General features: G+C 37.7%; 2 protein-coding genes across 2 annotated transcripts; both read left to right on the forward strand.

The window, feature by feature from the left end:
- Positions 1 to 1,850: 1,850 nt before the first annotated feature.
- Positions 1,851 to 2,798, forward strand: LOC105996429 (olfactory receptor 6K3-like). Its single transcript, XM_013030507.1, has one exon. The coding sequence runs from the start codon at positions 1,851 to 1,853 to the stop codon at positions 2,796 to 2,798; it is 948 nt and encodes a 315-aa protein (XP_012885961.1).
- An 18,774-nt stretch (positions 2,799 to 21,572) lies between these two features.
- LOC105996483 (olfactory receptor 6K2) lies at positions 21,573 to 22,544 on the forward strand. The gene has a single exon (XM_013030570.1). It carries the CDS (start codon positions 21,584 to 21,586, stop codon positions 22,529 to 22,531), a length of 948 nt encoding a protein of 315 aa, XP_012886024.1. The 5' UTR covers positions 21,573 to 21,583; the 3' UTR covers positions 22,532 to 22,544.
- The last annotated feature ends 287 nt before the right edge of the window (positions 22,545 to 22,831 follow it).

Here is a 22,831-nt window from a genome sequence, read left to right on the forward strand (position 1 = left end):
AATTTTATCTCATTAGAGTATTATGTGCATTAGGTGAGCAATATATTCTAATACTTAGGATAGTGTCATAGCAGTGAAACAAAAGTTGCTATGCTGTATAATGTACTAAGTATCAGCACTACTATTGTTATGAAATGTTCCCTCATTATCAAAAACTTCATGAGCTCATACTAATTTTTTCTCCACATATAAATAGAGTATTTAAGGTGGAATAATTTGATAAGCCATAGAACGTGAAGGTAGCAGAGAGGATGCAAAGGCTGGCAGTTTTTCCTAACATCAGACTTTTATCCAGTACTATATCTTGCTTTTGTGTAAGGAGAGAGAGCAGAGGAGGAAAGCTATGCCATACTGAAACCAGCAGAAGTAGCACACCAAAAGCTCTGTAAGTAATGGGTTTGCAAGAGAACGTGCAGTCAGGAATGCTAGGAGGTGATGCCAGAGACATTTAAGAGTCAAGAATGCTGTATTTAAAGTCGGCGGGGAGGGGGGTTGTAGAAAAACCATTTAGAGGACATGGAGCTGTAGCTTCAAAGTGGTAGAGCATTAGCCTTGAGCAAAAAAGCTCAGGAACAGTGTCCAGTCCTTGACTTCAAGCCCTGTGACAAGAACAACAAAAAAGTTTAGACGTGTTACTACTTAAGATCTGGAAAATGAATGACATACCAATGGAGAATATAAAATTATGAGCAGTAGCAATGCAGTAGGATCCCAGGGAAAATATGCTTTTTAAGTAGAGTTTAAGAGAAAGACATAATTTAGTATAAGAAAGGGTAGGAAATGGGATATAAATAAAAATAAGTAAAACAAGAGTCAAAGCCAAAGGCAAACCTACTTCAGAAAACCATCAGGATACCACACCATTTGAAAATGGAGATGTGGCAACATAGGAGAAGAATGAACTGCATCCAGTGTCAGGGCTGAGAAGAAAAGCATCAAAGTACTATCAGTGGAATGTCAGGGGAGAGAGTACAGAACAAATCATAAAAGGAAAATGAGAAACAGGGTGAGTTGATTTTACCACTTCTTGGAGAAGTTTCCTTTCAAGTCCTATTCAAACTGCTGGGTGTGGTGGTGCACATCTGTAATCTCATCACTAGAGAGGCAAGAAGATCTGAAATCCAAGAACAACGTGGCCTCCTTAGAGAGTCCCAAGTCAGCTGTGGCTGCATATAGAGAAGTAAAAAGACCCAACGCTGAAACAAACACAGTTCAACTCCCTCCGTGCTGTTTTAAATCCTACACACACACTTTTTTTAAGTGATGGAGATTTGGAGAAATTAAGTAATTCTTCAAAAGACATCTAGATGGTTGAGAGACTGGTCCAGGATTTTAATGTCAGTTCCAGGTTTATATTCCAATTCCCTTGAACCTATGCATCCAAAGAGACAGTCCAATTGGGCAGTCAACAAACAGAACATTTATTTTACCATTTCTGTTTTATGCCTTTAGTTTAAAATTTTATTATTATCATGCAATAATTCTTATGTCATACAGTTGCTTATAATTCTTATTGTTTATTATCATACTTCTTATTACATCTCATTGTGGTACAGATATTATAACATTAGCATGCACAACAACTACAGGTGACTAGTGATTAAACTAAAATAATGTAATTTTTGTACCAATAAAACATCTGGAAACCTCTAATTCTATAGTTGGGCTTCTGATGCGTAAGAGAGGAAGAAAATGATAATAAATGTACAAATAGTTAGGGAGGGAAACCTCCAGGTTTCTCCCTGTTATTTAAGGTATTGAATGTGCATATGATTTATTTTCTCCTCCACCTGCCATGAGCTGGAGGGAGTGAGTCCTCTACTTCATACACAGGTAGCTGTTCGAGGGACATGGAAAATGGAAGCCTCTCAGCAGTGACTGAGTTCATCTTCACTGGGTTCCCACAGCACAAAGAAGTGAGTCTCCTCTACTTCTTCCCTCTACTTTTCATCTATATTTTTATCGTCATTGGGAATCTATTGATCTTCTTTGCCGTCCGGCTGGATACACATCTCCACAACCCCATGTACAACTTTATCAGTATCTTTTCCTTTCTGGAGATCTGGTACACTACTGCTACCATTCCCAAGATGCTGTTCAACCTCGTCAATGAAAAGAAGGCCATCTCCATGACCGGCTGCCTCCTGCAGATGTATTTCTTCCACTCACTGGGAAACACAGAGGGGCTTTTTCTGACCATCATGGCTATTGACAGATATCTTGCCATCTGCAAACCTCTTCGCTATCCAATGATCATGACCCCTAAGCTATGTGCTCAGCTCTCTGCTGGCTCTTGCGTCGTCGGCTTCCTCGTCCTGCTTCCTGAGATCGTGATCATTTCCACACTGCCCTTCTGTGGGTCCAACCAAATCCATCAGATATTCTGTGACTTGGTTCCTGTGCTAAGGTTAGCCTGTACGGACACTTCCATGATTCTGATTGAGGACGTGACCCACGCTGTAGTTATTATCATTACGTTTCTCATAATTGCTCTATCTTACATGAAAATTGTCTCTGTGATCCTGAGAATTCCCTCTGCTGAGGGGAGGCAGAAGGCTTTTTCTACATGCGCTGGTCATCTCACAGTCTTCCTGATATTCTTTGGCAGTGTGTGCCTCATGTATCTGCGCTTCAATGCCACCTATCCGCCCGTTTTAGATACAGCCATTGCAGTCATGTTTAGCGTGTGTGCCCCGTTTTTCAATCCCATCATTTACAGTCTGAGAAACAAGGACATGAAAAATGCAATTAAAAGACTCTTCAGTGTTCGAAGAGTGTTGAGCACAGCCAGAGATTAATTCTGAGCCACGGGTTCCCTTTCCTTATTCACATATTTCTTTCACAGGGTATAGCAGGACATTTATCTGTAACTAGCCTTTTATCACATTGAAACTTTAGTCCTCTTGATCTGTTATCTGAGTATAAGCCCCATGATCAGCAAAAAAGAAAAAAAATCTATTAATACCCTCTGTGTTATCATTTGGAAACTTGCTGTGTGTATCAATAGAAAACTTATTTTGTGTTTAAGTGACTGTTGTTTCTTTCCTCTGGAATATTGTAGTTAAAGAAACATGGCTCACCATTTTGGAGACTATAACAGCAGAACTTGTTCTTTAGAAATAACCTTGTGCTCTGAGGTCATATATCTCATTAAGGCAACAGGTCATGAAAAATATTCTGTTTAATTATGGATCAAAGATTACCTGATTAAGTACACCCAGAAGTAGACATCAAAGAAAAATCTAAAATAATATTTAATTGAATTATACTTTCATTTGCAGTTGTTAAGTTAACCCTTCAATATGGCAATAAACAAGCATACTTAGTAAGATTATTAAGATTGCCAGATGCAATCAAAAATAACAATGTAAAAGTGTTTATAATATAGAATAGGCAATACCATTTAGTAAACACTGATAGGAATTTTAGTTATTGTTTGCCTTCCTGGGCTATACAGCTTCACTTACCTATTTATAATTACAAGTCTTCCATATGTTAATTTTGAAAAACAGCTTTCAAAATTTATGATTCATTTAATTTTCTAGCTACATAAGTCTAAACACTTTCCTGATCTTTCCGTATCTACTACCATGTCTATTACCTTAATTTAATTTTCTAGTATAATATGCATAACCATTACAGCTGTCTCTATACAACACTAGTGAATCAGGCATGGTGGCTCATGTCTGTGATTCTAGCTACTTACGAGACAGAGATCAAGAGGATCAAGAATCAAAGCTAAACCAGGCAAAAAGTTGTCAAGATCCCACATCAACCAAGAAAAGACTGGGTACAGTGTCACACATATATTATTCCAGCAATGTGGGAGGTATATAAGGAGGATCGCAGTCCTGTCCAGCCTGGGGGGAGGGGGAAAGTAAGACCTTATTAAAAAGTAACTAATGTAAAAAGGACTGGGTGTATCTAGTTCAAGTGATAGAGGGCCTGCCTATCAAATGAGAGGCCCTGTTTTCAAATCTTTGTATTACTAAAGAAAAAAAAATCAAAACAACTGGGGAAGGTGGGAAGGTGGGAAGGTGTCTCAGTGGTAGAGTGCTTGCCTTGCATGTATGAGGCCCTGAGTTTGATTCCTCAGCACCATGTAAGCAAAAAGAAAAAAGCCGGAAGTGGCGCTGTGGCTCAAGTGGTAGAGCACTAGCCTTGAGCTGAAGAGCTGAGGGACAGCGCCCAGGCCCAGAGTTCAGGCCCCACGACCGGACCCCACACACACAAAAAAAATCAAAACAACAAAAATAACCCCAAACCAGATGGCCATTTCTGAGAAAATGAGCAGTATAAGAAGAGAAGGAAGCAAATACTGTTGAATGAAATTTACTGTTTGGAAACATTTTGAAGAGAAGGGAGCAATAATTAATAGAACTCTAGAATATCACTGACCTAGAAATTAGCTAGCCTACATGTTCCTTTCCTAGTTTCCATTTAGTGAAAGACATGCTAAGTAAAATTAAGATACCCTAGCTTCAGAAGTTCTACCTTAGGATCCCACAACCAACAGATTAAAAGACACATTCATGATTGCTCAGGGACTATAGACTTTGACTGCACTCATTTTTAACATAATAATGAGACCTCTAATCTTATGAGAAAAGCATGAGAATGAAATGAATAATAATAAACGAAGTTGGGAATGGGGAACCTTCGATATGACTATAAATTTAATTCCTATATAGTATTTTAAGCTGTTTCTAGACTAAATTGATTTTGATAATTACAAAAATAGACAAGAAACAAAAATCCTATATGGCCCTGCCCCTATATTATACTTGACCAGGAGCTGAGCTCCATGGCCTCGTGGTAACCTCTTCAAGAAATCAGTATTTTTCCTATGGGCAGCCATAAATGAACACCAATATGCCAGCATTCCTGAGTTTTCAGCAACCTGAGTTGGAATGGACCTACCTACAGAGTAATCATGCAATTCAGTATTTGCTAGAATGCACAACTGTAGGACCTGTACAAAAATCTAATTGCACATACTGTATCCAAATAGTTGAGAAAGAGAGACTCAGGCAGACAGACCAGAATAAAGCAGAAGAGAAAAGAGAAAAAAGGAGAGAGGAGAAAAGGAAAAGAAGAAAGAGGGGTAGAAAGAAAAAAAAGGACAGGAAGCAGGGAAAGGGAAGAGAGGTAGGAGAATGGGGAGGAGATGGGAAGGGGTTAAAGAGAAGAGGAGCAAAAACCTGTTTCTTTTATGACTAGAAGATGTTAAGGAAGGCATGCACAATTCTGCATAATTCAAACAGAATACTCCTCCATATATAATAATTACGAACTTGAAGATCTAATTTAAAAATATACAGTTTGGAGGTGGTATTATTACAAACCAGAATAAATAATTAGGATACAGAATGATCTTAGATATGTTGATTAATTCTTAAAAAAAAAAAAGCACTCCAAAAGTGGGGAGCGTGTGGCAATGTGTGCCTTCTGTTCCCTGAGATGGATGCAGAAAGTATACGTGCTTTTCCTTGGTGCTCCAATTTCTCAGTATTTATTAGAAGACTAATCCATGGGTCATTTGCCTTTGAGAAGCCTAGGTAATTCATTTACAAACATTTTAGAACCATCATAAGGTAATCCAAACGGGGCATGAACTGCAAATTCAAGAAGCCTTAAAAATATTCAGAAAGGATGAAAGAAACATTTTATGGGTTAACCTTGAAAACAAATCATTCAAGATACAATTGTGAAATCATTTAAGGGGCAGTGATTATGGTATGAAATCTACTTTTTTTTTTGGGTCCAGTTGTGGGGCCTGAACTCTGGGCCTGGGCACTGTCTTCAGCTCAAGGCTAGCGCTCTACCACTTGGCTTTTTTCTTTTTGCTTATGTGGTGCTGAGGAATTGAACCCAGGGCCTCAGGCATGCAAGGCAAGCGCTCTACCACTGAGCCACCTTCCCAGCCCGAAATCTACTTTTCTTTGGCAATCCTGGGGTTTTAATTTAGGACTTCTTGCCTCATAGTCAAGTACTCTACCAGTTTAGTTTCACCCCTAGCCCTTTATTCTTTAATTGTGTTTCAAATAACATCCTTTTTGCACACAACAGCCTTGGACCTCGATCTTGCAATGTATGCCTCCTGTATAGCTGAAATCACAAATGTGACTCACTACTTCCAGATTATTCTTTGAGATAAGTCTCATTAACTTTATTCCTAGGCTGACCTTAAATTGTGATCCTCCTATTTTGGCCTCCCAAATAGCTGAGATTATAGGTATAAGACACCATATCAGGCAAGATATATATTATTTTTAAAGTAGCACTGAGTTGATTTACAAGTAGAAATAATAAATCCAGAAGACACAGGAAAACCTGTTTAAAATGCTAAAAGACTATAACTCACAACACAAATTTGAATACTCCATGAATTAATTGTGTGTGTGTGTGTGTGTGTGTGCCATTACTGGGGCTTAAACTCAGGAACTAAGCATGGTCCCTTAGCTTCCTTTTAATATGTTTTTATTGTAAAAATACTGTACAGAGGGGTTACAATTATATGAGTAAGATAATGAGTACATTTCCTATCAAGCATTGTTTTTCCCTTACCATTCTTTCCTTCCCACCTCCCCAACTTCTCCCTCTTCTCACGGCCTCAAAGTTGTAAAGTTTGTTTTCAACATAGTGTCTTGTACATCTCATTGTTACAACGGGTCAACCTATATCCTTATTTTGGCATTTTGCTATTTCCCTTCTCCTCCCTGAATTAGAGAAGTATATATACAAGATGCAAGGCAACAACATCAAATACAGTGAAAACAAGGCTTATACCATGGGGGCTAAACATACAATGAAACAAAAAAAAAATCACATGGTACATTAAAATGTTAGAAACAATAGCAAGATAGAAAAAAGATATTTGTATCCCTATCTTGGGGTTAATTTTGCTAATGTCATCTTATATAGTAACATGTACATAGCTTTTGGTCTCTTCTGCTTGCCCTACACATGTACTAGTTACTGCAAATAAGGGAAACCATGGGACCTATGTTTCTTTGGGCTTGGATTACTTAATATAATTTTTTTTGTTCAAGGCTAGTGCTCTACCACTTGAGCCACAGCTCCACTTCCAGCTTTGTTTCTTTTGTTTTTAACTTTTTGTTTTTTGGTGGTTAATAAAAAGTAGAATTTCATGGACTTTCATGCCTTAGTTGCCTTTGAATCACAATCCTCAGATCTCATTAGTCTCCTGAATAGCTGAGATTATAGGTGTGAACCACCAGCACCTGGCTGAACATATTTCTATTAAAAATTATAAGATAAGGTGATCCAGAGGAAGATGGTGGAGGAGAAGCTAGAGGCTAAACAAACTCTCGTATAGAAAGCAGTTTTAGTATTTCAGTGAACTGTCCTAGGCTAGGGAATCACACCAAGTGTGCCATCACAGTACAGAGAGTTTGGCCAGAGAGGAAAAATCCAGGCAGCTTGGTTAAGAAGACAAGATCTGAGCACTTGTTGGTGTCTGCCACAACAGCACCATATCAACAGAGAAAGTCCAGGCGAAAGGTGCCAGATGTCGGGTGCGAGCAGATTCTACTCACTGCCAGCAAAAACTGACAACGAGCAGATATCCTGCTGATCACAGATCATGGGCAGCCCAGAGATTGGTGGGAGTACACCCAAGACATTCTCACTCTTTCTCAAGGAGCAGTGGTGGGAAGGTAGCCCTTCCCTCACCACCAGAGAAGAACTCCAGCTTTGATACTGACAAAGGTCTGGCCTGAGCAACTAGCTCCAATTTAGGCTTTGGAAGACAACAATAAGAGCCATTCAACAGCTCACAGGAACCTGACCTGCTCTGCTCACTTATACCCAGGAGAAGTTGCCCTACCCAGGCAGAGAAAGCTCCATCCTGGAGGAGTGACTTTCTTCACTGGGTAAACAGAGCCAGAGGCTGCCCTCCCCACTGCAACCTAAGCTGCAGACTCAGCAGCAGGAGGGGTAAAAGAAAAACAATTGAAACTCAGTAAAAATAAATCTTGAGAATGGCTCCAGTAGCTTTTCCCTCAGGAAAAAGCTACTGATTGCTGATAGTCTTCAACCCTATCCACAACCTAGCCTCATCACAGCAACTCCAAGGCAGAGGAAGCAGCCATCTCCCTCTTTTGTGATATTCAAAGCAGATCTCCCTCCCACTGAACTAGCCTGGGAGGAGGGTCACAAAGTCCTGGGTAAGGCAGGCCTTAGCCTGCTCAAACAAACTGACTTAAGAAAACAATCAAGCCACAGGAAAACTAAACACTACAAGCAAACCAGAGACTCCACCAAGAGACTGGTTATGGACACAGGGGAGATACAAGATTCCCCCCCCAAAAAAAAAAAAATCAAAGAACTCTTTTTTCTACCTAATTTTTAAATTTTTTTAAAAAATTGTTTTCTATTTTTGTCTTTTCTTTCACAATTTTTAGTTTAGATGTATGTGGGGGGTGTTTTTATTTTTATTTTTTTTAATCTCTTTTTAACTTTTTGGTCCTTTTTTTTTCTTTGCCCATTAATCTAGAGTTGTTTTTTTTATGTTGAATTAAAATGTATCTGTTGAAATAGATTGTATCTGCAGCCATTTTGAAAGTGTCAATCAGTCTGTGCAAGAACAGGACTCTGGTTGATGCTTGCCTTAAAATAGTGTTCTATTGTGAAATTGGTGTTACTTTCATACTAAATGAGCAGAACAAGCTGGAGAAACAAAAAGATGGCAAGTCCCAGGCATCTCAACTCCCACTCATGATAATCAGGTGAGAGAACACTTAATGAATAATCCAGAGGAGAGTTCCCAAAAAGCTCTACAAACACTACTGGTAAACATGGTGAATGAAAAGATTGAAAGCCTATAAAGGACTCAGTGCGAGCGTGATAGGGAGTAAGATGGAAACAAACCAAAGATTAATACAGGAACTTTGCATGCATAATGAGGCTAATCAAAAGTTAATACAGGAATCTCATGACCTTGAGGAAGCTATTCAAAGATTAATACAGTAATTTCATGAGCAGGCTAATAGTCGAAGAGTAATACAAGAATTGTGTGAGTGTGAGGAAGCTAAACAAGTATTGCAGGAATTGTGTGAGTGGGATGAGAAGAGACAAAGAACAATGAAGGCATTCATGGAATCCATAAACAGACAGCTGAAGGAATCCAGGGAAGCCACAAAGGGAATGCTGAATGGAGTCTGTCAGAAGGAAAGGTAGTCCAATGAAACCATAACCAATCAACTAAGGGATTTGAGATTGAACACAGAAAATGAAATTAAGGAAGCAAAGAAGTCCATACAAGATCTAAAATAAAGCTCCAACAAAGAATTTGAAGTCATCAAAGCTGACCAATTAGAAGGAAAGGAAATAAAAAACAAAGTAGAAAGTCTTGACAGTATGTTAAACCATGCAAAAGATCGAATCTTGGATATTGAAGACAGCCTAGATATTATAGAGAAAGAACATACAACTATCCAAGACAAATCCAAGAAATATGATAGATCTATTCAACATTTGGAAGACACTATCAGAAGGCCTAATCTGAGGATAATGGGTGTAGAGGAGCACCTAGAGACAGAAGTCAATGGTCTAGGAAATTTATTTAACAGGATCCTAGCAGAGAACTTCCCAAACATGCAAAAAGATAGGCCTATTCAGATACAAGAATCTTTTAGAACCCCAAATAGACCAGACCAGAACAGGACATCCTACCATCATATTATAATTCACACAGGACTAATTCAGACCAAGGAAAGGATCCTTAAAGCTATCAAGGAGAAAAGATCAATCACCTATAAAGGGAAACCAATTAGAATAGCCTCAGATTTCTCAGCAGGGACAATTAAAGCAAGAAGAGCCTGGAATAATGTATGCCACACCCTAAAGACAAACAACTATCAACCAAGAATACTGTACCCAGCTAAACTCTCCTTCATAATGGATGGTCAAATAAAAACCCTCCATAGCAAAGAAAAAGTGAAACAATATATCTCCACCAAACCAGCCCTACAAATGATACTTAAAGATGTCTTACACATAGAAAACCAACAAGACCACAATAAAGGCCAAAAAACTGCACCCAAACTGAGAATCCAAGAACCATAGGAAGAACCCAGTTGTCACAGCCCCCAAGAAGGTGAATAACGTGGCAGGAACTACCAAATAGCTCTCAGTCCTCACTCTCAATATTAATGGATTTAACTTTCCAATTTAGCGACATAGACTGTCTAGTTGGATGAAAAATCAAGATGCTTCTATCTGCTGCTTTCAAGAGTCACACCTTTCCCATAAAAACAAACATACTCTGAAAGTGAATGGCTGGAATAAAATCTACCAAGCAAAAGGCCCCCATAAACAGGAGGGAGTTGCAATCCTAATATCAGATAAAATAGACTTCAATTTAAAATTAGTGAGAAGAGATAAAGAAGGTTGCTACATACTAATTAAGGAATCTCTCTTTCAGAAGGATATTACAATTCTAAATATCCATTCACCAAACAATGGAGCACCCAAATTTATCCAAGAAACATCACTTTCCCTCAAATCTCACATAGATCCAAAGACATTAATTGTTGGGGACTTTAACACACCACTATCCCCACTAGATAGATTAACTCACCAAAAACTCAAGACAGAGACCATAGATCTAAACAACTGCATAGATCAACTATATTTAACAAACATCTACATAATATTTCACCCAGCAACATCAGAATACACATTCTTCTCAGTAGTGCAGGGAGCATTTTCCAAAATAGACCACATTTTAGGTCACAAAGCAAACTTGTCCAAATTAAGAAACATTGAAGTTATGCCCTGCATTCTCTCAGACCAGAAGGGAAGAAAATTATAACTCAACACCAAAAGCCACCAAAGAAAGTCCTGTAACATATAGAGGCTGAAAAACACACTGTTGAACCACCAGTGGGTCATGGAAGAGATTAGAAAGGAAATTCAAATGTTCATGATATTCAACAAAAATGAACACACAAATTACCAGCTCCTCTGGGACACAGCAAAGGCAGTACTCAGACACAAGTTTACAGCTCTGAGTTCCTACATCAACAAATTAGATTAATAATGAGACATCTGAAGCTCCTTGGAAAAGAGCAACAAGCTAAACCCCAATCCAGTAGACAGAAACAAATAATTAAAATTAAATCAAAATTGAATGAATTAGAATCCAAAAATACCATAGAAAGATTCAACAAAACAAAGAGTTGGTTCTTCGAAAAAATTGACAGACCCTTAGCAAATCTTATCAGAAAAAGAGAACACAGTCAAATAAATAAACTCAGAGATGAGAATGGTAACATCACCACAGAAACAACCAAGATTCAGAACATTATAAGGAAATACTTCTCAAACCTTTATGCTAATAAGTTTGAGAATCTGGAAGAAATGGACAATCTCCTAGCAAATATCAACATGCCAAAACTAAACCAAGATGAGCTAAACCAACTTAACAGACCCATATCAAGTATCGAAATAGAAACATCAATAAGAGACCTCCCATCTAAGAAAAGCTCAGGACTGGATAGATTTACAATGGAATTCTACAAGACCTTCAAAGAAGAACTCACACCAATACTTCTCCAACTCTTCAATGGAATTGAAAGAGAAAGTTCACTACTGAATTCCTTCTATGAAGCCACCAAAACCCTCATCCCAAAACAAGGCAAGGACTCATTAAAGAAAGAGAACTATAGACCAATTTCTTTGATGAACATCGATGCAAAAGTTCTCAACAAAATTTTGGTCAATTGACTTCAACAACTACTCGAAAAAATCATACACCACGATCAAAAAGGATTCATTTCAGGGATACAAAGCTGTTTCAATATACGTAAATCAATTAATATAATTCATCACATCAACAAGAGCAAGGATAAGAACCACATGATTATCTCAATAGATGCAGAAAAAGCATTTGACAAGATCCAACACCCCTTTATGATGAAGGTTCTGGAAAAACTAGGAATCCATAGAACATCCCTCAATATAATAAAGGCTGTATATGACAAACATACATCCAGAATTATACTTAACAGTGAAAAACCATTTCCTCTAAACTCAGGAATGAGACAAGATGTCCACTCTTTCCACTTCTCTTCAATTTAGTATTAGAATGTCTAGCTACAGCAATAAGACAAGATGCAAACATAAAGGGGATCCAAATAGGGAAAGATGAAGTAAAACTCTCCCTCTTTGTAGATGATATGATCTTTTATTTAAAGAATCCCACGGACTCCACTCCCAAATTACTCAAGCTGATTCAAAACTTTGGCAAAGTAGCAAGGTATAAAATTAACCCTCAACAGTGGCTTTTCTGTATGCCAACAATGAGAAAAGTGTGGCTGAAATCAGGAAAGCAACTTCTTTTTTAATAGCCCCACAAAATATAAAATATACCTAGGAGTTAACTAAAGAAGTAAAGGACCTCTAAGATGAAGATTTTAAAAACCTGAAAAAGGAAATCAAAGCAGAACTTAGGAAGTAGAAAAACCTCCCATGCTCCTGAATTCAAAGGATCAACATCGTGAAAATAGCAATAATTCAAAAAGCTAGCTACAAATTCAGTGCCATAGCTATCAATTTTCCAACCTCATTCTTCAAGGAAATAGAAGAGGCAATCCAAAAATTCATATGGAACAATAAAAGTCCCAAAATAGCAAAAATGATCCTTAACAGAAAGAACAGTGCTGGAGGAATATCAATACCAAATTTCAAATTCTACTACAAAGCCATGGTAATCAAAACAGCTTGGTACTGGCACAAGAACAAACCTGAGGATTAATGGAATTGAATTGAAAACCCAGAAATGAACCCACAGACCTATAGCCACCTAATCTTCAATAAGGGAGTTAAAAAAGAGAACAGAAGAAAGACAGCCTCTTCAGTAAATGGTGCTGGCAAAATTGGTTAATCACCTGTAGAAAACTAAAGCTAGATCCTTCTATATCACCCTGCACCAGAATCAAGTCCAAATGGATCAAAGACTTTGGAGTCAAAGCAGATACCCTGAAAACATTACAGGACAGAATAGGAGATACCTTAGGTCTCCTTGGCACAGGCCAAAATTTCCTTAATATAGACCAAGAAACACATAAATCAAAGAAAGTTTGGACAAATGGATTGCATGAAGCTGCAGAGCTTCTGCATGGCAAAGGACATAGCTAGCAAGATCAATAGAAAGCCCATAGATTGGGAGAAGATCTTAACTAGCCATATAATGGATAAGGGTCTCATATCTAAAATATACTTGGAACTCAAAAAGTGAAATCCCCAACAACAAATCCTCAAAGAAAAAAACTGCCCAATAAATAAGTGTGCTAAAGACTTAAAGAGAAACTTCTCTGAAAAGGAAATACGAATGGCCAACAGACATATGAAGAAATGCTCAACTCCCTAGCCATAAAAGAAATGCAAATCAAAACAACTGTGAGATACCACCTCACCCCAGTTAGAATGGCTATAATCAAGAACTCTAATAACAACAGATGCTGGAGGGGAGGTGGCCAGAAGGGAACCCTACTGCATTGTTGGTGGGAGTGTAAACTTGTTCAGCCACTTTGGAAAGCAGTATGGAAGTTCCTCAAAAGACCACATAGAGCTCCCCTATGACTCAGCAATCCCACTTTTGGACCATACAAGACCATACCAAGGCTACCAGCACAACTAAGTTTATTGCAGCATTATTTACCATAGCTAAGATATGGAACCAATCCAGATGCCCCTCAGTAGATGAATGGATCAAGAAAAATGTGATATATGTATATATATATATATATATAGAATTCATATCAATATAATATATATACATATATATATATATATATATATGTATTGGAATTCTATTCCTCCATCAGAAAGAATGACATTGCCCCATTTGTTAAGAAGTGGAAAGACTTGGAGAAAATTATATTATGTGAAGTAAGCCAGGCCCAAAGAAACATACGTCCCATGCTTTCCCTTATTTGCAATAACTAGTACATGTATAGGAAAGCAGAAAAGGCCAAAAGCTATGTACATATGACCAGATAAGATGATGTTAAGCAAAATGAACCCCAAGATAGGGACACAAATATCCTTTTTCTTTCTTGCTATTGTTTCTAACCTATTTTTAATGTACCATGTGATTTTTTGTTTCATTGTTTGCCCTCCCCCTCCCCGCCCACGATATAACCCCTGTTTTCACTGTATTTGATATTGTTGCCCTGCATCTTGTATATACACTCCTCTAATTTGGGGAGAGGAAGGGAAAAAACAAAATGCTTAAATAAGGATATAGGTTGACCCATTTTAACAATGACATGTAGAAAACACTATGTTGAAAATGAACTTTACACACTCAGTGGGGTGGGGGTAGTCATGAAGGTGGGAGGAAAAGTATGGTAAGGGGAAAACAAAGGCAGAGACAGCATTGCTCCATAGGAAATGTGTTCATTACCTGGCTCATGTAACTGTAACCCCTCTTATAGCATTTTTACAATTAAAAAACGTAAAACAAAATTAGATAAGAGTATTTTGAGGCAAGTAAAACTGTAGGAACTGTTTCAGTCCATTTTGCTAACATTGTGACAAATATCTGAGAGAAACAACTGAAGGAGAAAGGATTTATTTTGGTGCATATTTTCAAAATTTCAGTCCCTGATTACTTGACCCCATTCTGTGTACCTGTAGTGAGGCAGAGTTTCATAGTGGAGAAGGCATAGGAGATCAAAGCTGTTTACCTTAGGAAAGCCTGGCCTGGCACCCGGCACAGAGAGCAAGTGTGTTTTTGTTATCCAGCTTCTTCTTTTCCCTTTTAGGTTTCAGTCATCTGGATCTTAAGCCTATTAGACTAATAAAATATTGCCTACATTTATGGTAACTCTCTCCCTCTTGTCTCTAAAAATTCCCTCACAGGTATTCCCAGAGGTATGAATTACTAATGTTCTAGATACCATTCAATCTAATCAAGTTGTCACTTAAAAACAACTACCACAAGTTCACCCTTGTTTTAGTCTGACATTCAAACATGTTTTCTGGTTAATCTCCAAATAAATGACAAGGTCATGATTCTACCTAACATGATAGGTAACTGTGCTGCATACAACTGAAAACCTGTTAATTCCTTTCCCAGAGTCCCAACAGTTGCAGTATTGACCCAAAATCCAAGCTCAAAATCTCCTCTGAGGCTGAAGGAAAACTCTTATCTACAAATCCCTGTAAAATGAGAAAAGAAGTTAAGTTCCTCTATAATACAATGGTGGGATACAGTTCATCTTCCCATCACACTAGAGAAGAATGATGGTATAGAAAGGAGAGATGAGACCAAAACAAGCCTGAAACTTATGATGGACAAAAATCTTGCATATCCATTGTCTGCTATCTGGGGTACATCATGGCAGGATGGAGCTACAAAAGGTTTGAGAAGTCCCACTCTTAGCCTTTCCAATTGTAGCCCTCATGGTCTTCTCTCTTTGGGGCTGGCTCTGCTCATTGTTAATGGCTTTCCTCAGCAGACACAGAACATTTATTCCATGTTCCTGGCATCTTCCCCCTTCCTATAGTTTTAGATTCACCTTCACAGCTTCACGCTTTACCCTTTCAGGAACTCCTTCCAAGGATTCCCGCACTCATACACTGCTTGGCATTCTAGGTTTTGCTTTGAAATCTGGTCCATAGCCTCCATTACTCTGCGTTCCTTCAAAACCATCATCAATCCCATGGATCATGCTACTATGCTCCACATCTGGCTGCCAATTCAAGCAGTAGCTGCGCCTCTTTAGACAGCAACTCCCATCGTCTTTGAATGTCTAAAGGTTTAACCATGGGTAAATAATCCTTAGTGGAGCCCTATGATAGTGGGCTGCCTCAGTGACACATTCTTCTTAAGAGAAAACCTTTTCAATAAATTTATACCTTCTCAGCCTTGGCCCTGCATTGGAAAGGTTCACACTGGTTCATAAAGTGTTTGCAAAGCAATTTCTCTGTTGTCCCAAAGCCAATGACTTGGTTTCTTTTTTCATGGTGTTCTTTGTAAAATATAGCACTCGTCGTAAAAAATAACCTTGTAAAATATTCAATGTGCTATTTTTGCCCAAACTTAAGATTTTCCAGATCTTTCCATTCATGTATCATTTTTTAACTCATCCTCTCACCAAGGGCACAGATAACCTGTAGACAAGTCCTTTGCCAAAATGGTTTCCAGTCCAATTCTCATGCAAGTCCTCAGAAGCAGCCTTTACTGTCAGCGTTATATAAGAACAATTGATGGTATATGATAACAAATCTTCTCACACAAAATCACTCAAACTTGCGGGAAAATTAATGTGATGACAAAGATCATGAATCAGTGACAAGGGAGCAGGAGCAATTACAGAAGTTTAAGAAGGAGATGGGAGAGAGTAACATAAAAACTGTCAACCTTTGATGAAAAAAATCAACCTTTCATTACTTTGTGGTGAAAAATTAGAAATTTTCAAGAGTTTCAGTAGAATCATTAAACATGATTTGGACAGAGCCTCTGTGAATATTTTCAGAGACAAGATTTGACATTTTCCATTTTCCCCTCTTAAATTACCAAGATCTTTGAACTAACAAACTTTAATAGAAATAATTCCATGTTCTATTCATTTTTTTAACTTACAATATTGATATTATCAGAAAATTACCTTCCACAGCTTCCACTTTTGCTTTTTATTTTAAAAAATAACAGAGTACCATGTCAGCTGTTTTTCTGTATGGTGATCTCCTAACACTACAACTAGGTAGAAAATGGCTAAAAACTTTGGTATAAGTTTGCAAATCATTTCATGTCACACAGTCAAGGAAATTCTAGTGGAGAATAGGGTACCTTCCAGCTTGAAAACAAAATCATTTTCAAAAGTTTCAGAGCAAAATGTGAAAGAATAAATGAGAATTTTGAAAAATTGAAAAATAAACATGAATTCTGTGTGCTCATAAAAATAACCAAAATAATTGTTTAGCCACTTTTTCATTCCAGATAATTAACGCACACAATTTGACTTACTCAGAATGATATAATACTTATAAGTCAATTCAGTAAAGGTTGAGAGTGATATAGAAACAATCTTGATAGGAGTGGCATAAAATTATTAATTCACTTTGTTTGAGGATTGTCTTCCTCAAATGTTTATTACATCTTTTCTCAAAGAAATAAAACAGTAGTAAATCAGGAGAAAAGGTTAAAAATGGGTGAAAAATCAACATCATTAGCTGAAATATTATAATGACACCAAATAGATCATTCAAAAGACCAATCATGTTCTTCAAAGTAAGCTGAATGACTCAGGAAGTAGAATGTAAGCCTAACTCCCTCTTGTCATTGATCTATGGATTTCTACTCCTTTACTATACCAACATCCCTTGGGTCTTCTGTATTTTCATTCATTAAAAATAATCAATTCAACCATAAGTGCCAGAGAAAGAGAAATAAAAACAAACAATGAAAACTAGTGTTATTCCGTTGCCTAGAGGTCCCAAGATATTTCATTTGGACAGGACTGGAGTTTCTGGGGATTGGGGTTTCCCTAATTACTCCTCTGAGGTGTTTTTCCTAATTGGATGGTTGTTTTTCTACTTGAGTCATTCCTGTAGAATTCCCAAGTGAGTCTATTGTATCATTCTAGCAATCTACTTATGTTCAGGAAAAGACATGAATAAATATTTTAAAAGACCAAGAAGAGGAGAAGAGTGAAAGTGTGTCTAAGGAGACTACAACCTATCTGTTGATGAAGGAAATTCAGTTTAGACAGAGGAATCAGGGTAGACACACAACAGAAGAGCAGCTCTATAGCCTACATTAGGGAAGGTAGAGTCTTCACTCATGTTCACTCCAGCTCTGGATCCCAACGCTGCAAGGTCAGTGAGCTGCAGAAAAGTAAATGGAGAAAGAACAATATGTATGGGTTATGACCCAACAGACAGTCACAATATATCTGTACATAGTCTAAGTATTATTTGGGAAGATTTTGGTAAAGCTCCAAGGGTTGCTTGAAAACCACAAATGATCATTGAGTCTGATTTCTGAAATGATTAGAAACACATGTTCCAATTTCACTGAGCTTATTGCTAGCTAATGTTGGATGAAGACAAAAAACGCTTTTAATGGGCAAAGCTAATTTTTCAGTTCAGATTTTCCTTCTTCTGTCTTTGGCTTAAAGGCATCTCTAGAGATTAAAAAGGGCACCATCCTGAAATGTTTTCAGAGTGTCTGTTTTGACTCAGAGGTCTTTGACCCATTTGCAGTTGATTTTGGTGCAGGGTGATATATAAGGATCTAGCTTTAGTTTTCTACAAGTAGTTAACCAATTTTGCCAGCACCATTTACTGAAGAGGCTGTCTTTCTTCCATAATGCCTGCTTTCACTGTATTTGATGTTGGTATAATTTGTGGAGGGGAAGGAAAAAAACAAACCATTTAAATAGGGATACAGGTGGACTAATTGCAACAATGAGATGTTGTTATGTTGAAAAACGAACTTTACAACTTTGGGGTGGAGGAGATGGGAAGGGATAGGAAGGGGAAACAAAGGAGGAGGCAACAATACTTGATAAGAAATGTACTCATTATCTTGCCCATGTAATTGTAACCCCTCTGTATGGTATTTTCACAATTGAAAAAAAAGAAAAAAGAAAAAAAGAAAAGAGGCACCAGTCTGTTTAGAAAGCAACTTCTGCAACTACTGTCTTTCTAACTTCTTAGAACCTTGTTGTCAGGTGCATAGTTAGTCTTGCTAAAGACTGTTGAGGATGTGAAGAATTATATATCAGATATGTATGTGAAAAATTAAGAAAAGTAAGAGCATCTTTAAAAGAATAAACTTGTAATGCACAGGTATAGATAAGCAGGATACAGCCCCACACCTCCACTAACTCCCACCTATATGCATATGTATCATAAGGAAGAGAAATGGATAAATAGAAACACAATATTGTGTTTTGAAAACCAAGACAGACATGTATAGTTCTTGTTTAGGAACTAAGAAGCAGAGTTTGGAAGGGAAATAAAAAGTAAGTAAGTTACAGGCATGGAATAATAACACTTCTGTTTAACAGGATGGGTAAGTAGCATGTTGCCATAGCAACCAGAGATGGCTTTGTTTTCTACAAAATGTAGCCAAATAAAACCAGTATAATATTAAAAGATGATGCTTACTATGGCTTGTAAGTAAAGAGTGTAATGGGGACTTGATCACATAGTCAATTAACAAATAAGGAAGATAGTGGAAATAGAAATTGATTTGGCAAGAAAAAATAAAGAAAAAATGATAAATTTGGTTTGGAAACTGAGAAGATAACAGACATAAAAATGAGTAACATGGCCCTAAGTTCACATAGCTAAATATAAATAAACAAGCAAAATCCTTTTATAGCACATAAAAAATAAGATGATGATTGTAAATAAATAGAAGGCTCCATTGTTAAGCAAAGAATGTTAGTAGAGAATTTGAGTGTGTGTGTGTGTGTGTGTGTGTGTGTGTGTGTGTTCTAAGTCTGCAATAAGATAATGGTAAGAAAGTAAAATTTTGTGATATTTTGTTTCTTTTGTATGTTCTTCCCCCATGGTACAACCCCTGTTGTCAGTGTGTTTGATTCTGGTGCCCTGCATCTTGTATATACATTTTTTCTAATTTAGGAAGGGGAAGGGAAATAACAAAATGCTGAAATAAGGATACAGGATGACCCATTGTAACAATGAGATGTATAAGACAGTATGTTGAAAATGAACTTTACAACTTTGTGGGGGGAGGGGGGTAGAGGGGAGATGAGAGGGAGGAGTTGGGGAGGTGGGGAGGAAAGGGATGGTGGGGGAAATATAAACATAAAGGAGGGTGTAACAATGCTCAATAGGAAATGGACTCATTGCCTTGCTCATGTAACTGTAACCCCTCTGTATAGTATCTTTACAAAGAAAAATATATATTAAAAAAAAACAATTGTGGAAGGGGCTCAAAGGAGAAAACTGATGCATTTGTAAGATTGACCTTAAGGCAGGCAGTGGAGGCTTGTATAGACAATGATTTTCAAGCAGAGACTTTTGGGCTTGCATTAACACCCTACTAGTGTTATGACTAGAGATCCAATTAGGATAAAGAGTGTAGATAAAATATATTGTTGATTTAGCAAGAAAATTAAGTTCAAACAACCTGGATGATGCATTTGGTTTGAAACTGAGGAGGCAGTAGACATAAAAAGGAGGAAATTGGTTTATAGGTGAATAAAAATCAGAAAGGCAGTAAACTCATTGAGTGCAGAAGGTACATAACATGGTACTTCAGACTGTGTATCTTAAACAACCAAAATTTATGCCCTCATTATCCTGGGGACTAGAAGCCTGAAATAAAAGTTTTGATTGGGTGTTTTCTCCTGGGGCCTTTCTCCCTGGCTTATATCTTCTCCCTGCGTGCCCCTATGGCCTTACTCCTGAAGCTGGTTGCATCCCAATCTCTTCTCACACGAACACCAGTCATACTGAACAAGTAGGACTTACCTTAATGCCCTATTTCAACTGAGTTATCTTTTCAAAGATTCTAGTCAGGTCATAATAGGAAGTTTAGGTCAAAATGTAGCTTGTAAGTATGAGAGTCCTGAAGAAAATGTGGGACTCAAGGAAGAGATCCAAAATAAGGAATTCTAGAGTCACATTAACTCAGATTAATAAAAGGCCAATAGAAGTTGATGGTTTTGAATAAATGTAATATTGAAATGAACAAGTCTTCTGTGTAGAAGGAAATATAGAAAGAGAAGCAAAAAATGAAAACAGAATTTGAGTTATCTTCATAGCTGGAAGGTAGAAAATGGAAAAGGAAATGATAGAGAGAATTTTGAGGCTTGGGGAAGCAATAATGAAAGTTGAGGGTAAGTAATTTATTTAAAGAAATTCAGGGTGAAATTAAGAAAAGCCATATGTGTTATACATTAGACAAAGATGCTAAAAAGATGTGTTTTTCTCCAAAATAAGATATAAATATAGTTGGTGGCAGAAGATAATAAAATGAAACAAATAATTGTGAAATGGGCATAAATGAATAGGACAGTGCATTAATATATGTGATATTTACATTGTACACAGCTAAAGTCTCTATCGCTAAACTCCCACTAAGCCATGCCATATGATTCTACTAGTGTAGCCCATCAGTTATAGCTTAACGTATTGCTTCCATAAATTATTTCATTTGATCAAATGTTTCTAGTAGAAAGACTTTTGAAATTCCTCTACCTTGAAAGTGGGTAAGGTCTAAAAGAAGGTAGAATGTTCCATTTAAAAAAGATAAAATAGCATTAAAATATTCTCAGACATGTTGAGTTTGAAACTCTCAGCAATTTTAACAAACACACTTACTGATTCTGACTCATGCTCCTGTTTGAGAATCACTGGTTCAAAACATTAGTTGTATTTTCTGACTGCATTTTCCCCCATACCAGACTTTAGTTCTACATCAACATGGGATACAGAAAATCTCATTTCTCATTTCTCTTCTTCTACATCTCCAGTTCAGGGGTCTAACAAAAGGCTGCCTTTTGGTAAGTGTAATTCCTCTCAGACCTAGAGTAGATGCTTTCTAGAAAACCTCACTTCCCATTTGGAGATGGAGAACTGCAATCGGACTACTGCTCAAGAGTTCATCTTCTCAGCTTTCCCTGATTCCTGGGGAAATTCTGTCATCTGCTTCATTCTGCTGCTCTTCATCTATTCTTTCATTATTGTTGGAAACCTTGTTATCATTACTGTGGTCCAGCTGAATTCTCACCTCTACACGCCCATGTACTTGTTTATCAGTGCCCTTTCGTTCCTGGAGATTTGGTACACCACAGCCACCATCCCAGCCATGCTGGCTAGCCTGCTTAGTAAAAGACGAAGCATTTCCTTAAATGGTTGTCTCCTGCAGATGTATTTCTTCCATTCCACAGGCATCAGTGAAGTTTGTCTCTTGACAGCTATGGCCTTTGACCGCTATCTAGCCATCTGCAGCCCTCTTCATTACCCTACTATCATGACCCCTAAGCTATGTTTCCAACTGACTTTAGGTTGCTGCATTTGTGGCTTTATCACACCCCTCCCTGAGATTGCCTGGATCGCCACACTGCCATTCTGCGGCTCCAATCACCTGGAGCATATCTTCTGTGACTTCCTCCCAGTGCTGCGCCTGGCCTGCACAGACACACATACCATCATCATGATCCAGGTAGTGGATATTTTCCATGCCGTGGAAATTATTACAGCAGTGATGCTCATTTTCATGTCCTACGTTGGCATTGTGGCTGTGATTCTACGTATTCGTTCAGCTGAAGGCCGCCGCAAAGCGTTTTCCACATGTGTGTCCCACCTCACCGTCTTTTTGTTGTTCTTTGGCAGTGTGGCCCTCATGTACCTACGCTTCTCTGCCACCTATTCTTTGTTCTGGGATATAGCTATTGCCCTGGCCTTTGCAGTTTTGTCTCCCTTCTTCAATCCCATTATCTATAGTCTGAGAAATAAAGAGATAAAAGAAGCTATCAAGAAGCACATAGGTCAAGCTAAGAGTTTTTTTCCCTAAGACCAGGGACATCAAGTAAATTCTCAGCTCTCAAAAATCTGTCTTTTCCCTCCTGTCTTTTATTGAAATTTCACTCATACCTGAATTTGGTAGCTTTTCACTTTTATTCAGTTCAACACATTTTGGGATCTGTGTTAAAGTTGATGTGACTCAAATGATTTGATTTCAAAAGACTCAAATGATTTCATTTTGTTGAAATGATCTGGGTAAACACTTAAATTGACATAAAACATTTCTTTGAGGTATGGGAAAATGGCTCAGTTCATAGAGTGCTGACTTAGCATGGCCGTGGCATTAAGA

This window comes from Dipodomys ordii, unplaced genomic scaffold (genome assembly GCF_000151885.1).
Source record: "Dipodomys ordii isolate 6190 unplaced genomic scaffold, Dord_2.0 Scaffold131, whole genome shotgun sequence".
NCBI classification, from domain to species: domain Eukaryota; kingdom Metazoa; phylum Chordata; class Mammalia; order Rodentia; family Heteromyidae; genus Dipodomys; species Dipodomys ordii.